Below are 14,790 nucleotides of genomic sequence, written 5' to 3' on the forward strand. Positions count from 1 at the left end.
TCCAATGATCGATCACTTATCGATTAATGTGGCATAATCAATTAAGGAAATTGCCTGACATTTGCATCTCTTGTTGTAATTGTGCCAGGTTGGCAAGTTTGTGTCAACAGCAGATTTTCCTGTCTCCAAATCGAGAGAGTTCGTTGACTGACTGAAACCCCTTTATAATTGAATTTTTTATGAGAATTTCTAATTATTCTCATGCCATTGAGGATGACCTACACTGAAACACAGACTTAATAAGGACAACACAGATGTGTTTTCCAGGGGATGTTTGTCTCTTCAAATGTCAAGTTTCCGATAAGTCTCTACAAATCCATAGCATTTATCCATGGCATTACACATCCATTAACATATGGAACATATTTATGCATGCCGGACATCGGTAGACTGTTAATGAGATATTGCTCATTTTACAGCCTCTCCATACTGTTCCTGCTTTGTAAGCAAGACACTTGAGTTGACCTCTAGAAGAGAGATTTACCCTTTCAACATGACTGTAGGTCTTGTGTGTTCCTGTTTGTACTGTGTTAAGTCTATATCATTTTTGTTTTCAGTGTGAGAAGATATTTGAAGTAGTGCAGATGCTCTATAGGCGAAAAAGGAACAGGAGAGGGGAAGGGAGGGAGGGAGAGACGGGAGTCTTCTGATGCAGAGAATACATTTTGTCTTTCCCCAGACTGCGGACGCTATTTTTAATTTAATTAGATTTCAGGACACCACTTGTCTCGGGACACTTCTGGTCGCCTTCCCGTTTCCTTCCAGTGTTTCCCATGGTGTGAACGAACTTGTGGTGTGTGTATGGTGTGTGTATTTTGCTGGTGCTGGTACTATATGTATACTAAAGACCAATGCCCTTATTATGCACGTATACTCTCCTCCAGTGGGTTATCATTATATTATCATCATTATCATTGTGAGTGCAGTGATTATTATACCTGAACGGAAAGGGCATGAAACATAGAGCTGGTTTTATGATTTGCTGTGGTTAAACTGGATTTATATAAACAAAAACAAAAGAAATGTTTGTTACCCAATGTTGAATGCAAAGGACATTTTCATTCTGAACTCAATTTGACATAAATTCTTACGGTCTCCGATATGATTAGCCCTTCCTAAGCCCCGCCCCTTTTTGCTCCAAGGTCTAGTAACAGTTGAGCATGCTTGATACCTTGGTCAATTTAACCCTTTCCTGTTATACATATACTGTGTGCTAGACTCATCAATAGACCTTTTTCACAGCAGACATTCTAACTTTTCATAGTAGGAAAAGCACAGGTGAAACAACTGTCACAGTCTTCACGGACACATTACACTGTATATAGTCACATCTTCACCGAGCTAATATTATCAAAACGATAGCTAACTAGCTAGCTAACGCGTAGCTACATTAATAGGAGTTAACCTAATGAGAGGTAACCAGTGTCAGCCAGGTTTGCATCCTCCTTATTTCTATGGTAATGTGAACAAGATTTGGAAAATGACAAAATAGGTTGGTTGCTGCCATATTTTTAAGATGACGTGAATTCTTGTTAGCCAACAAAGATCAGGGCTAATGTTCCTGTGTGTATATTATCTCCCTTATGTTACGTGCTGCTCTTTCTACAGTAAGGAGACCCTAGGTCACCGCATAGTCTGCAGTCAGATAGAGTAGGCTACCTTACTGATCTCCAGAAGGGGTAAAGGGGACACATATATGGCAGTGCAGTAGCAATGTTGAGTCTCGATCTCTATGTAAAAAATGTGTGGCTGTTTATAAAAGTGAACATCATGAACTTATTGTTTCAGCCCTTGCTGTCAGCTTCTTGAAGTGGCATCTGGCTAAACAAACTGGTGTTGCCATGCTTTGGGTTTGAGTTGGGGGGTTTTTCAAGCTTGCCCCAGTAACTACAGGGGGTGGGACTTTGGATTGGTCAATTTTTATATATTCATTGTTCTTCAGTACTGATTGCATACAGGAAATGCTGTGTTTTCTGTAAATACTGGCAGGCAACACTGTCAGTGGTGTCATAAATACACATGAGGTGATGTGGTGAAGAAGGAAAAACACCATTGCAGTGAACACATTCATAACTCACAGATTCTCATCCAAACCACACATTTGTAAAGTATCCCAGTAGTTGATTTGTTTGTAAATAATGACCATTCTTCTCACTCAGACCCCACATTGTCTTTGCCCAAAACTGGGCACAAACATCCACAAACCACACACAGGTACACACACTGCTGAAACACACACATACACACTGCTGCCTCACCCCAGTGCACAGCCCCACTTGGCCCAGTGCTGTTTATGGGTGGGGAGTGGTTGTTGAGAGCCTCAGAGTCAGCAGATCTGCCCCTGATCGATGACAGCATTTGCGGTTCTCTTCCAGTAAGAGCTTTAAACTTGGGGCGAAGAGAGTCGTTTGGCCACAAAGAGGGGAGAGCTTCCCATGCACCTGTCTGCTGCTCACACAGCTACTGTTGTAGTGAAAAGCTCGCCAGGACAGAGGCTCCGTCTGATGTAACCTGGACAGAGGTGTCGACTGTGCTGCTGGCTCTCGGGTGACTGGCCACAGAGGGCGTGATGTCAGCGGAGTAAAACACAGCCTCGTGTCCTTGTCCTACTGACTATGTACCCTTTTCTATACCTTTATCTTTTTACTATACTCTTTTCATCCCATGGGCTTTAGGACATTACAAACTGAAATACCTCGCCCAGCTCCAGTAGGGTAAACATTTCAAAATGGTGAAAGTGACAACACAGTGAGCACTCTCTTCAGAATGCTATACTTAAATCAGCCCTGTAGTCAGAGTGGAAACCAATGCAGTGGTGCCCCATGACTCAGAGGTGAGCTAAGGACTCACATCAGCTACTCAGTCAAGCAACAGTCATCTTTTTTTAAAGTAAGATAGCGCAAAAGGTTTGCAGACCATGTACTTAACAGTATGTGCTGTATAAGTAGTTCTGGAAATGTTCTAACTGTCATGTTATCTCTTTCTGTGTGTGTGTCTCTTTCTCTCTCTCCACAGACATTTATAGTCATCAACAAAGGAAAAACACTCTTCCGCTTCAGTGCCACGCCTTCCTTGTACATCTTAAGCCCTTTTAACTTACTTAGGCGAATAGCTATTAAGATTTTGATACATTCATATCCTTTCAAGTGATTCTTTTTCTGTGCTTTACTATAAATGACTACAGATGTTTTAGTATTTTGAACATATTTGTTTTTCTGATTATGTCACCAGTAGAAAGTAAAAAAAAAAAAAAACCTAATGCACTGTAAGCTCTACCTCACCATCTTTCCCTTTCTCCGCCCTCTTCTATAAGCTGTATTTCAACACCAAAGTTTGGTTTCAGTCATTGGTGTATTAACATGCATGCGGTGTTATGGGCATGTCTCTCCAAACTTTCCTTAACTTCTGTCTTCTCACGTTATTCAGCATGATCATCATGTGTACGATTTTGACCAACTGTATATTCATGACATTTAGTGACCCCCCAGAGTGGTCCAAACAAGTAGAGTAAGTACACGTCCACACTTCTTAGGGCTGGGTATCAGTACTCGATACCTTAAGGTGTCAATACCAGTACACTTAGAAGTGATATTGATACCAGTATAATATGGTTTTGCTCACAACAAAGCACCGCAAACGTGTAACTAGCCCATTACTGCAGCAGCTACAACCCATACAGTATGTGGTGAAGTGGAGCAAAGTGTCTTTGATGAAGTTGGCAATTCACCATGTCAAGATGCCACTAAAGCATTAAAGTATGGTGGCATTTTACACAACTAAATGCTTCCATTCACATGATGGTTATTGAATGAAAAAAGTGTACGGTACTGGTGTTGCTCCTGGTATTGCAGTTTATTAAACAATACCCAGCCCTAGTACTTCTTCTCAGCAATCGCATCCTTGTTTCATGAACCTGTCACTCACCTCTCCTCTCTCTTTGTTTTCAAGGTATACCTTCACAGGTATCTATACGTTTGAGTCGCTCACAAAAATTGTTGCCCGAGGCTTTGCTATAGATGGGTTCACCTTTCTCAGAGACCCATGGAACTGGCTGGATTTCATGGTCATCTCTATGGCGTAAGTTTTAAAACTCACAATGTATAGCAATAAGAAATAATTAAAACGCTACATATAACAACTGTGGTCAAATGTAGCAAAACACCAGAAAAGGAAATTTTAACATGACTAATGAAAATATCACAGCGTTTTAGCATGTGGATAGAACAAAGTTGTGAGGATTAATTTATTTAAAGGCATACTAGTTACAAGATAACAGCAGGTTAATCCTGAATGGCAACAGAACTTTCTCACCGCAGACAGTCTGGCGACTTAAACACAGGTGTAACTAATCGCATTAATAATGACTGTTTTCCGTTCAGGCGTGATAATACCTGGGTAATATTATGCATGCTGGCTCACTGGTGTGACTCAGGAGACATATCAGTGGAACAGAGCAATCATTAACGTTATTGGTGACACCTGTGCTCAAATGTTTCTGTAAAATGTTTCTGTCTTTTGTGTAGAAAAGTCTGAGTCATTAAGATTTTGGTGCAAAAAGAGTGAAATAAACATTTTAGTATTAGTTAGAATTTGATGATTAACTTGCAGATTCCATCTTTTTGTGGACATCATAACACACTTATCAAACTTTTAATTGTTCAACAACAAGCTGCTATTTTTTCAGTCAGCTGAAGTGTTTTTCAAAATTAAGAATATAGTGATTATTTGTTATGATGGGCAAAGATATATGGAGTCACCAGTAATAATACATATGAGCAAAAGTCCCAAAAACCTGAAAGGTTTAGTCAACATATTTAACCATTACAGCAACAAACACACTGTGATGTGGCAACTTTCTGTCCTAACCTTAATACCCATTTTAGGCAACCTTAATAAATTGCATTCTTTATACACTTGGCACAGCTTTGTGAGCTCAGTCAAGTATTTACTGATAAACACATCACCCCCAAACCATTGATAGATATAGATCAGCCACACCACACCACAGTTCAAAAGCTGTAGTTACCAAACACATTATATTCCTTATCCAAATTTATTTTAGGACTTTTTGGTTCATATCACCTCCACTGCCAACATAGGTTTGTGTCCCTGCTGTTATTTGCAGGCTTTTAAAGACTAGACTGAGTTCTGCACATGTGATTGAAAGGCAGTAGGTGTGCCCTCCTGAATGGTTATTAAAGAAATACTTCACCCACAAAATGATTTTTTGTTTATCAATTACTCACCCTGTATTAACTTGGATTCATAAAGAAAACGTTGTTTTTCTCGCATGCCTCCACCTTGAAAGAAGAATCCAAAAATTCTTTAAGTTTCTAAGTTAAGGGGGTCTGTATTTCTCAATAGCAGAACTATATCAAAATGTGAATTTTTGTTAAAATCTTACTTTTTTAAATACTTTGCATGAACAGTCTCATGTGAGAAGTGCACTTGGGCACCTCAGTGAAATCCAGTTTAAATGAACACACTGACGCTCGTAAGCAAAAGTGTTTTAAATACAAGTAGACAGGTTTTAGCAAAAAAGCATGTGTTTGGGAAGTACTGAGCTTATGACTGGATATATTAGACACGGATTATACTGCATGATTTGTGTGAGAGTTGGTAAATGGATATTTTGATTTAGTTGTGCTGTTGTTTAACCCTTTACTTCCATTTTCTTCATCAAAATTTTCTTGGTTTTTGGATTCTTCGTTTACTGTAAAGGCATGCGAGAAAAACAAAGTTTTCTCCCTGAATTCAAGGTCACACAGGGTGAGTAGTTGATAAACAAATTATCATTTTGTGGATGAAGTATTCCTTTAAGTCTTCTGAGAATTAGAAGCATCTGAAAACTGTTTATTTGACTTTTTTTAATGATTTATGATAGATTTAAGGTGAATTTAGCTAAAACAGGCTCTAAAGACTATTTCCCACAGCACCTTCATCTACATCAGTCCATCATACCACGTTGACAATGCTTATTAAAATATTATGTAACAATCTATTATGTCTTTCCTCAGTTTGGGATGGCTGCTGAATAATTGTATCTGATCCACCTTGCAGGTATATAACAGAGTTTGTAAACCTAGGCAATGTGTCAGCCCTGCGTACGTTCAGGGTTCTGAGGGCTTTGAAAACAATATCAGTTATCCCAGGTAAGACAGTCCAGGTCTTTGTGTTTGCGGGTGGGCGAGTCACGGGGTTGATGTTAGGTGTGGTTTTGTTTCAGTCCCCTCTCCTCTTCCTCTTCCTCCTCCGCTCTCCTCCCACTGGTCGGACAGGCGCTCTCTCTCTCACCGTGGTGTCCCCTCCCGGTCTTCGATGGTGGTGCTGGTGTCGTGCTCTTGCGCGTACATGCGTACGTGTGTGTGTGTTGTTGTTATCGTGAGTGTTGTTGTGTGTCATGGGGTTCTGTTCTGTGTGTCATCCTACCTTGTTACAGATATATAACAGAGTTTGTGGACCTTGGGAATGTCTCGGCGCTGAGAACGTTCAGGGTTCTCCGAGCATTGAAAACAATTTCTGTCATTCCAGGTGAGACTCCCATTTAAACACTAAGGCTGAGCTTAACTATCTGTCTTTATTTCTATTACTTTGATTTTTTTTCTTTTTAAAAAGAGGATGTGTTAGAATTTCTTCTTTTTTGTTTCATGTTTGTTTTTATGACAATCAAAAATGGTAGCAATACATTTTTGATAGGCTTAGCAGTCTACTGGCAGTCTAGTGAGCTCACATGTCCCATATGGACAGCTGGGCTCATGCAGCACATCATGTACATTTCTACCCCAAGCAAAAAATGTCCAATGTCCATAAATGTGCAAAACAATTTGATAATATAGGGAACGAGTTTAGACACTACTTACAAAGCCTCAAGGATGTTATTATGAGGGGTTAGATAACCAAACTAATATTGGAAGAATACAAGATCATGTAGTTTAAATTTGTCACCTCTTTGCCCGTTTGATTTGTGTTCAGTTTTGTTTCATCCATAAATCTAAATTCTCACAATCTGTGACACTGCCATCTTGTTTTTGGATACTATTTGATTCCCTAAGACTGCCAAGCCTAATTTGACAACATATGCTGCATGAAGCTTTGAGACACATGCTTTTACAAGTTTGGCTTAAAGGAGCTTTTCGTTTGGATTTTGTTATCTTTTAGTTATAAGAGTTATTTGACTCAGATATTTGGTCTTTTTTTTTTTTTGAGATCTTTGTCCATCCTGGGAATGAAAGGGTAACATAGAAAATTAATAAATAACATAAATAAACAAAATTCAGCGCATACATGTCAGATTCAATATGATTTTTTGCCCTAGGAAACACACAGTAACACAAGTTTAGACATTTGCATAAACATGATTTAAATGCACTTAAAATGCTTGTTAAACAATATGAGACTGACACGAACATAACACATGAGTTAAAGTATTTCAGCAGATACACATGCACGCACATAAACTATACAATGTACAGTAAGTTCAGCCTCCAGCATATAACGCTCAGTTGTGCTCTGGGCTAAACCAGCCCGAGGGCTCGCCCAGCACTGCAAGAGCGGGAGAAAGGGGTGCCTGGGATGGGAACGGTTCTTCGGTTAGGCAAGGTCATCATCACAGTTTACAGACAAGGTGATGCTGACACCGAGTCAATTCCTTCAGCCTTGGCGTTTAAATGACCTGCATGCCACCTCTCATCGCCCCCCTCCCCCCTCAGCCACCGACTCTTCCTCGCCTGTCCTTTCTTTCTCCTCTTCACTTCCTGCTGCTTCCTTGACTGAGCGCTGTTTGCTGTTCGTGGTGCGGCTGCGTTCAGTTGCTTTGTTGGATGCAGTATATTAATTAACTGCAGCTTATCAGCAATGTTACCATAGGTGGACACAAGGAATGAAATCAGATCCCCATGATATGATTTCTCTTCTCCAGACGGGTCCTAAATCCAGTTGTAGTGCCGTCTGTTCTTTCTCAATGGAAAATTAAACTGTTTGGAACTGTTAACTTACATGGGGAAGTAACTGTAAAGGGGTGAAAATGAAAATGTGTCTTTCGGATGGAAACATCCTGGACAGCTGCAGTGTTTGTTGTGGTGTTAGTGATACATGAAAAAAACTGTATGTGACCTTTATATCTCTGGTTCAACTTGAATGCCCAATCATAGTCTCATCAGTTTGCTGTTATTACATACTAGATAGTCATGTCTTTGATTTTATTGAATGTGTCTAAAAGTATCTCATTTTGATAACCATATAGCCAGAAAGACAGTCAGACATCAACCCACCAGAAGTTTAAATTTGACAGAGACATACTGTACAAACACTGCCAGTTAGAGTTTGGATAGTGAGTTTTAATGCACAACCTATGCACATTATTTTACCTAGACATACACTGCTTTTTAAAGTAGACTTTAGTTATGGAATGAGGGTTTTCTAAAATAAAATGCTCAGATGTTTGTAGTTAGGACATACAGTGTTGTAGACACAAGTGTTTTGTATTTTTTTAAAGCCTCTGAAAACTTAGCTTCAAATCCCAACTCATTTTTAACATTAAATAGAAATGACTGAATAGGTAACGATCGAATTCAACACGAGCAAACCACCCAACAACTGTCTGCAGATTCAGAGTCATATGTTAGTAAATCCTGATTGGTGCAGAGAAGAATGTGACATCACTTTTTCCAACTGAGCCCCGCCCACTTTAAATCAGTTTGATTAGCACGGACAAAGACACAAACACTGAAATTTCTCAAGTGAAATAACCAAAACTGTTGCAAGGTTGGCAGAAAATGATGCGTTTATGTAGGACCTGATCATTTTATAGTGAGAAGCAGATTAAAGAAAAAAGGTAATCAGGGCCTTTAATGTGTAGAATCTATTCTTAAAGGGACAGTTCACCCAAAAATCAAAAACACATTTTTCCTTTTATCTGTGGTGCTATTCATCAATCTCGATTGTTTTGGTGTGAGTTGGGGATAGCAGCCGACGTCCGTCTTCACTCCAGTATAATGAAACTAGATGGCACTCAGCTTGTGGTGCTCAAAGTGCCAAAAAATACATTGAAAAACTTAGCAGCAATGTTTCTTTCCAGAAATCATGACCCGGTTACTCAAGATAATCCACAGACCTTGTTGTGAGCATTTTTTAAATAGGTACAGAAGGTTAGCAGAAATATTCTGTAAGAAAGTGCTTACAAGTGTCATGGTGCAAATAAGTATGTCCAGTAAAGCTGGACAAGAGTAGAACAGTGAAAGTAATTTTGTAGGTTCTAAAAGCTACAAATGATCAACGCATCCTAATTATCCTTTTAAATGAATGAATGATCTTGTTTTTATTCAAAGGGAGATTCTTGACTTTGTAATGACACAAGCATATAGCCACATTTCTTGAATTATATCTCACTGCTGTAAAACAGGAGATGTTCAGTGACATGATTTGGGATCATTCTCTTTATCTGAAATAAGTAGTAGACCCACTCATAATGTAATTGTGGCCTAAAGTCTTTCTAAACCAGCAAGAAAAGAAACTAGTGAGGAACGGCGACAGTAGAGATGCAGGACAACATGTTCTTTTGCCTCTGAGCTGTAAAACTGGACCCACAGAAAATGACTGTTTTATATTACCTTATGGGAATACCTGTGCCATTACTGTGCTGTGCTTAAATTATTTAGGTTTGGATATCAGAGAATTCCAGTTTCTACACTAAGTATCTTTTACACCCAAACTGGGTTCTCAGCTTTCTTCTCTGAAGTCTGCTGTAGGCTTTATGGTGTTGTTACTGTACAGTGGCACATTATGTAGCAATTAAACAGTGTCGTAGCATTTACCTTATTCCATTTATATGATAATATGATAGACTTATTACATTTATACATGATGTAAATTCCTAAGATATCTTGGCTTCAGTGCAATAAAATCATCAGGTAAAGCTGCAAAATGAAAAGCTACCTTTAACAATTGGACACTAAACTTATTATTCTCAACATACTCCACATTAACTCACCTCCCCGTGCTTACCTTAAACATTTTACTTACTAAAATTCTATCTCTTAATTTTTTTTCTCCTTGCATGTCAGAAAATATGACCATTTTTTTTTACAACCCACGATCATTCTACATCAAATGGAGCCCATATTTGCCAATTGTGATCATTTCTACTGTGGAGGTGTATGAATTACAGCCTCACTCTCTACCAAACCATACTTGCCAAATACATCATGAGAGGCTCGTGCTTGTGACAGTGCAGGATGTAAACATTAATGACGTCCTCCTTGGCTTAGCTGTAATGATAGCTAGCTCAGTGGTGATAGGTAAGCTAGCGGTAGATGCACGCTTCCCACTGCATGGTTATATGGTTCCCGGGTTGCTGATACTCAGCATCTCACACCAATACAATCTCGACTGATAAATAGCATGTGAAGTGTACCTTTAAATCTCAGGTCTAGTAACTTAATACCCACATGGCTAGCAACAAGATGAATAATTAATTAAATTTAAAAAACAACAGCTTGAAGTACAGATTTCCATCTCGGCAGGAATGACAAAAAGAAGAACAACAAACATTGTCCACACACCGGTTTTATACTCTAAAGGATGCACATGACACACCGAGTCAATTTCTGCTGTTGAGGCTTGGTAGTGTGGGCGTAGGTGCTTGAGAAACAATTCTGATGCCTGCCAAGTTTGGATTTATGTAAGAGACTGCCCAGCACAGGGTTAAAATACAGGGTTAGATGTACGTTATCTAACTTAACTTTTCCGTGCTTGACTTGAGTCAGCTCTTGAATTGCAGCTATAAAAAACAAACTCAGCTTGTGCACTCCTGCAGTGCCAAAAGTTGCAATTCTTTTTATTTGTGTCTATTTCTGTGTTTGTGTGTGTGTTTGTGTGCATTTGACTTTGTACGCTGGTGTGCGTGTGTTTGTGAGTTTGTCTGTTTTCATGTGTGTGCATTCGTGCACTTTTGTGTGTGTGTATGTGTGTATGTGTGTGTTTACTGCATATTAATCGACAGGTCTGAAGACCATTGTGGGTGCTCTGATCCAGTCTGTGAAGAAGCTGTCGGATGTGATGATCCTGACCGTGTTCTGTCTCAGCGTCTTTGCTCTGATCGGACTGCAGCTCTTTATGGGGAACCTGCGGCAGAAGTGTGTGATCTGGCCAATCAACATGACTGAGCAGTATCTGGCAAATGGCAGCAGGGGCTTTGACTGGGGCGAATACATCATGAATGACAGTGAGTGATTATCTTGACAGTGATTAAACTAGTTACACATGATTACATAAATGGGATTTAACAGGAAGTGTATGCATCTTGGTAATTATTTTCGCTTTGTGTTTATTTTTTTGAGACATTTATTTTTACCTTGCTGATATAAAAAATAACAGACAGTAGCTAATACTGACTGTTTTCTGTTTTCTTTATAGCTAATTTCTACATCCTCCCTGGTCAGCTTGATGCTCTACTATGTGGAAACAGTTCTGACTCGGGGTAAGTCAGTGCTTCACTCACTAAATGTATGCCTCCATATTTATACCTTAATGTTTGGACACATCACCAGTACTTGGTTTTTAAAATGTTTATTTAAAAAAAAAAAAACTAACATAGAGTGTGATTTTTTATTTTTTTTTTACTTTGAACAATGATGAAGGTATACCTGAGTGACCCTTCCTCTAGGGTGTCTTTATAATAGCATATAGAACAAAAACTCTTTATGAAATATAAAATGTTGTATTCTAGTTAAAAACAAATACAACAAAAGACGCAATTCTGTTTCTGAAATGCTTGACAAATTTCCTTTTTTATTTTAAATGTATTGAAAACTAACATCATAATTTCAGTTTTTTCATACACAGCAGGAATTACGGTCTTGCTAAAATGCACTCTTGAAAAAAATACTGTAACAAGGCTCATTTTCATCAAGCATGTTCATAAAGCCTGTGTTTTCTGCCACAAAGACAGGTCTAATGTCCGCAGCTAGCAGTGATTCTTTTTCCCTGTTTTGATCGGTTAGCTGCCTAAATGCTGCAAGGATAACGTTAGCATGTAACGTTTGGGTGCTGCTCCTTGTTGTGGTCTAGGTCCACCACTTGACACACCGCAATGATGTTGGCGTAAATGAGTTGACATGTTTGAAGTATTCCCACTGATGTAACCTACTGTCGTGTAGCAGGTGCAACATACCATTGTTTTGTTTCTTTACTACTCACTCGCCATCGTCCTCATAATTCACACCAAAACCAAAGTGGCTCCAGGCATCAGCCCTATAGATTACTGGAGGATCTTCTATTTAAGACATTACGGCCGTTACTAACCATATTGCAACAAGCCATCTTAGCGTGGTGCCCCTCCCAGTGTGTTTTGCTGGAGCAGAATGTTCTGTCATGTGGGCTGCCTTGTTAAGCGCAGTGGCACTGAGAATATTATATGAAACACAGTTTAAGCTGTGTATTTTATTTTCCAAATGTAATAGGATTAATTCAACGAATCGCTCAGTTTGTAATGTGTACCAAACCGAAAGCCTCGTAACGAATGGTTCAATACAAATATGTGTATTGTTACACCTCTAATCAACAGTGATGTTACCACAACCCTTCAAACATCTCTTTTGCTTGATGGATCTTCAGGCCATATGGGTATTTTTGTGAACCCCAAAAAAGCGTGCGTACATCAACAAACAACAAAAATAACAACAAAGCCTTTTTTGTGCCTGTTTTTATGGTCCTGTTGTATCTGGGGCTGCTAGTGATATCTGTATCTGTAATCCTAACTGTGTTGATGCTGAGGTAGCACGTTAAAGTTTTTGTATGCTTGTGTGTTCCTTTAGGCGATGTCCAGAGGGTTTTACGTGTATGAAAGCCGGAAGGAACCCCAACTATGGTTACACCAGCTTTGACAGCTTTGGATGGGCTTTCCTCACCCTCTTTCGCCTTATGACCCAAGACTTCTGGGAAAATCTCTACATGCTGGTAAAGTGGTGTTTTCTTAAATTCTTAGTGTCAAATTGACATATAAATATCCAGAGGAAGCAAAAAGCACGACTGCATTTTTTGTCACAGTATGACCTACCGATGAAGTCTTTGACCCTTCTTGCACCTGTTTTAGAGACCTATATTAAAGCCGCTCTAGTCCCTACCCAGAGAAGTAAAACACCCCCTAAGCAGTGCTAAGGATTTTGTCCCCACTTCATCATAAAAAATATATATACATCATCATCCTAATACCTGGATGAATCAGCAAAAGTGCCTCAGAGCAGCTCTCCACATCAGTGCATTTGCCCTCCGAATAAAAAGGAAGGAAGGAAGGACAGCTGATCAGAAACACTGTGGTGAGGAGTGTGTGACCAGCCACTAAAATAATGTTTGTCTTTCACACAGGGAGAAAAGAATTTTGTTATTTACATTTATAATGAAGCAACAAACAGCAGTGAATTCATTTTTGTTAAATGACCTTTAGAACAGTCATGTTCTCTGCCTAATGCATTTTTAAGAGACTGAACCAGTACTACATCTCTGCCTCTTTAGACCTCTCACTTTCTGCTGGGGACACATATGCATGTGCAAAATATATAACATGTGCACAGGTATCTGTAATGTTAACCTGCACTACTATGACACTGCACTAGCATTGCTTACCTCCTCCTCCAGACCTGCACCACTGCAGCCATAATAGATCCACTTCATTTGGCAAATAGGCCAGTCTGTGTGTGTGTGTGTGCGTGTGTGTGTGTGTGTGTGTGTGTGGATTTAAAATTGGGAATTCCTGCACTCTAAGGCTTCTTTCCTGTCTGGAGGTTTTCCTGGATAACTGACTATAGAGGCACCAGCAATGCTGACACATCACACATATACATACAGTACCTCTGACAGAATAGGAAAGTACTGCAGAAAAAAACTAAGTAACATAAAACAGCTGTTTTAGTAAGATACATTTCAATTACATGTTATCAATACAACAATAGTATGCCCTATTTTCCATGTTAAATCCCTCTAAATCTCATTGCTCTGTCTGTGTGTGTCCGTCAGACTCTGCGTGCTGCAGGGAAGACCTACATGATCTTCTTTGTGCTGGTCATCTTTGTGGGCTCCTTCTACCTGGTGAATCTCATCTTAGCTGTGGTGGCCATGGCTTATGAGGAGCAGAACCAGGCCACTATTGAGGAGGCGGAGCAGAAAGAGGCTGAATTTAAGGCCATGCTGGAGCAGCTCAAGAAGCAGCAGGAGGAAACACAGGTTTGTCTCATTCTCTCTCCCACATACATACACCTTTATCCATTTTTCATAGTTTAAGCTTATCATGTGTCTTTTATGATTTTCTCAGGCCGCTGCCATGGCGACATCTGCAGGCACGGTGTCAGAAGCTGCGTTAGAAGATGAAGGAGGAGGGCACTTGTCCCGCAGCTCCTCTGAGGTCTCCAAGCTAAGCTCCAAGAGTGCCAAGGAGCGCCGTAATCGAAAGAAGAAATGGCGTCAGAAAGAGCAGGAGAAAGAGAAAGGAGATAGCGAAAAGGTTGTTAAGTCGGAGTCAGATGATGGCAGCAAGAAAAGCACCATTCGTTTCCCAGGAAGCAGGCTGGGGAGGAAGACATCCATTATGAACCAGGTAAAGTTAGCTAGATATGTTACATAAAATGCAGGCGGCTGTTTGATTAGTATCTGTAAATACATCTACTGATGTTTCCAAACACATTATCAGTGATGTTACAGGAATTTTTGGATGTTTCAGGTCTTTCAGCTATACAACTTTCCCCACATGACTCATCTGAAGTAGATTAGGCCTCAGATTATGTCCAGAAGGCATATGAG

General features: G+C 39.6%; 1 protein-coding gene across 1 annotated transcript in view; it reads left to right on the top strand.

Annotated features, from left to right (window-relative positions):
- Positions 1-14,790, top strand: part of scn8ab (sodium channel, voltage gated, type VIII, alpha subunit b) — a 70,943-nt gene that overhangs the window by 16,802 nt on the left and 39,351 nt on the right. The window contains exons 3-11 of the mRNA XM_050038378.1: positions 3,016-3,133; positions 3,417-3,507; positions 3,949-4,077; positions 6,440-6,531; positions 11,000-11,221; positions 11,413-11,476; positions 12,813-12,954; positions 14,011-14,217; positions 14,306-14,587. Of these exons, the coding sequence (XP_049894335.1) occupies positions 3,016-3,133; positions 3,417-3,507; positions 3,949-4,077; positions 6,440-6,531; positions 11,000-11,221; positions 11,413-11,476; positions 12,813-12,954; positions 14,011-14,217; positions 14,306-14,587 (1,347 nt within the window). The remainder of the gene's footprint in view (positions 1-3,015; positions 3,134-3,416; positions 3,508-3,948; positions 4,078-6,439; positions 6,532-10,999; positions 11,222-11,412; positions 11,477-12,812; positions 12,955-14,010; positions 14,218-14,305; positions 14,588-14,790) is intronic.

The sequence above is a fragment of the Epinephelus moara genome, chromosome 24, assembly GCF_006386435.1.
Source record: "Epinephelus moara isolate mb chromosome 24, YSFRI_EMoa_1.0, whole genome shotgun sequence".
NCBI lineage: Eukaryota > Metazoa > Chordata > Actinopteri > Perciformes > Serranidae > Epinephelus > Epinephelus moara.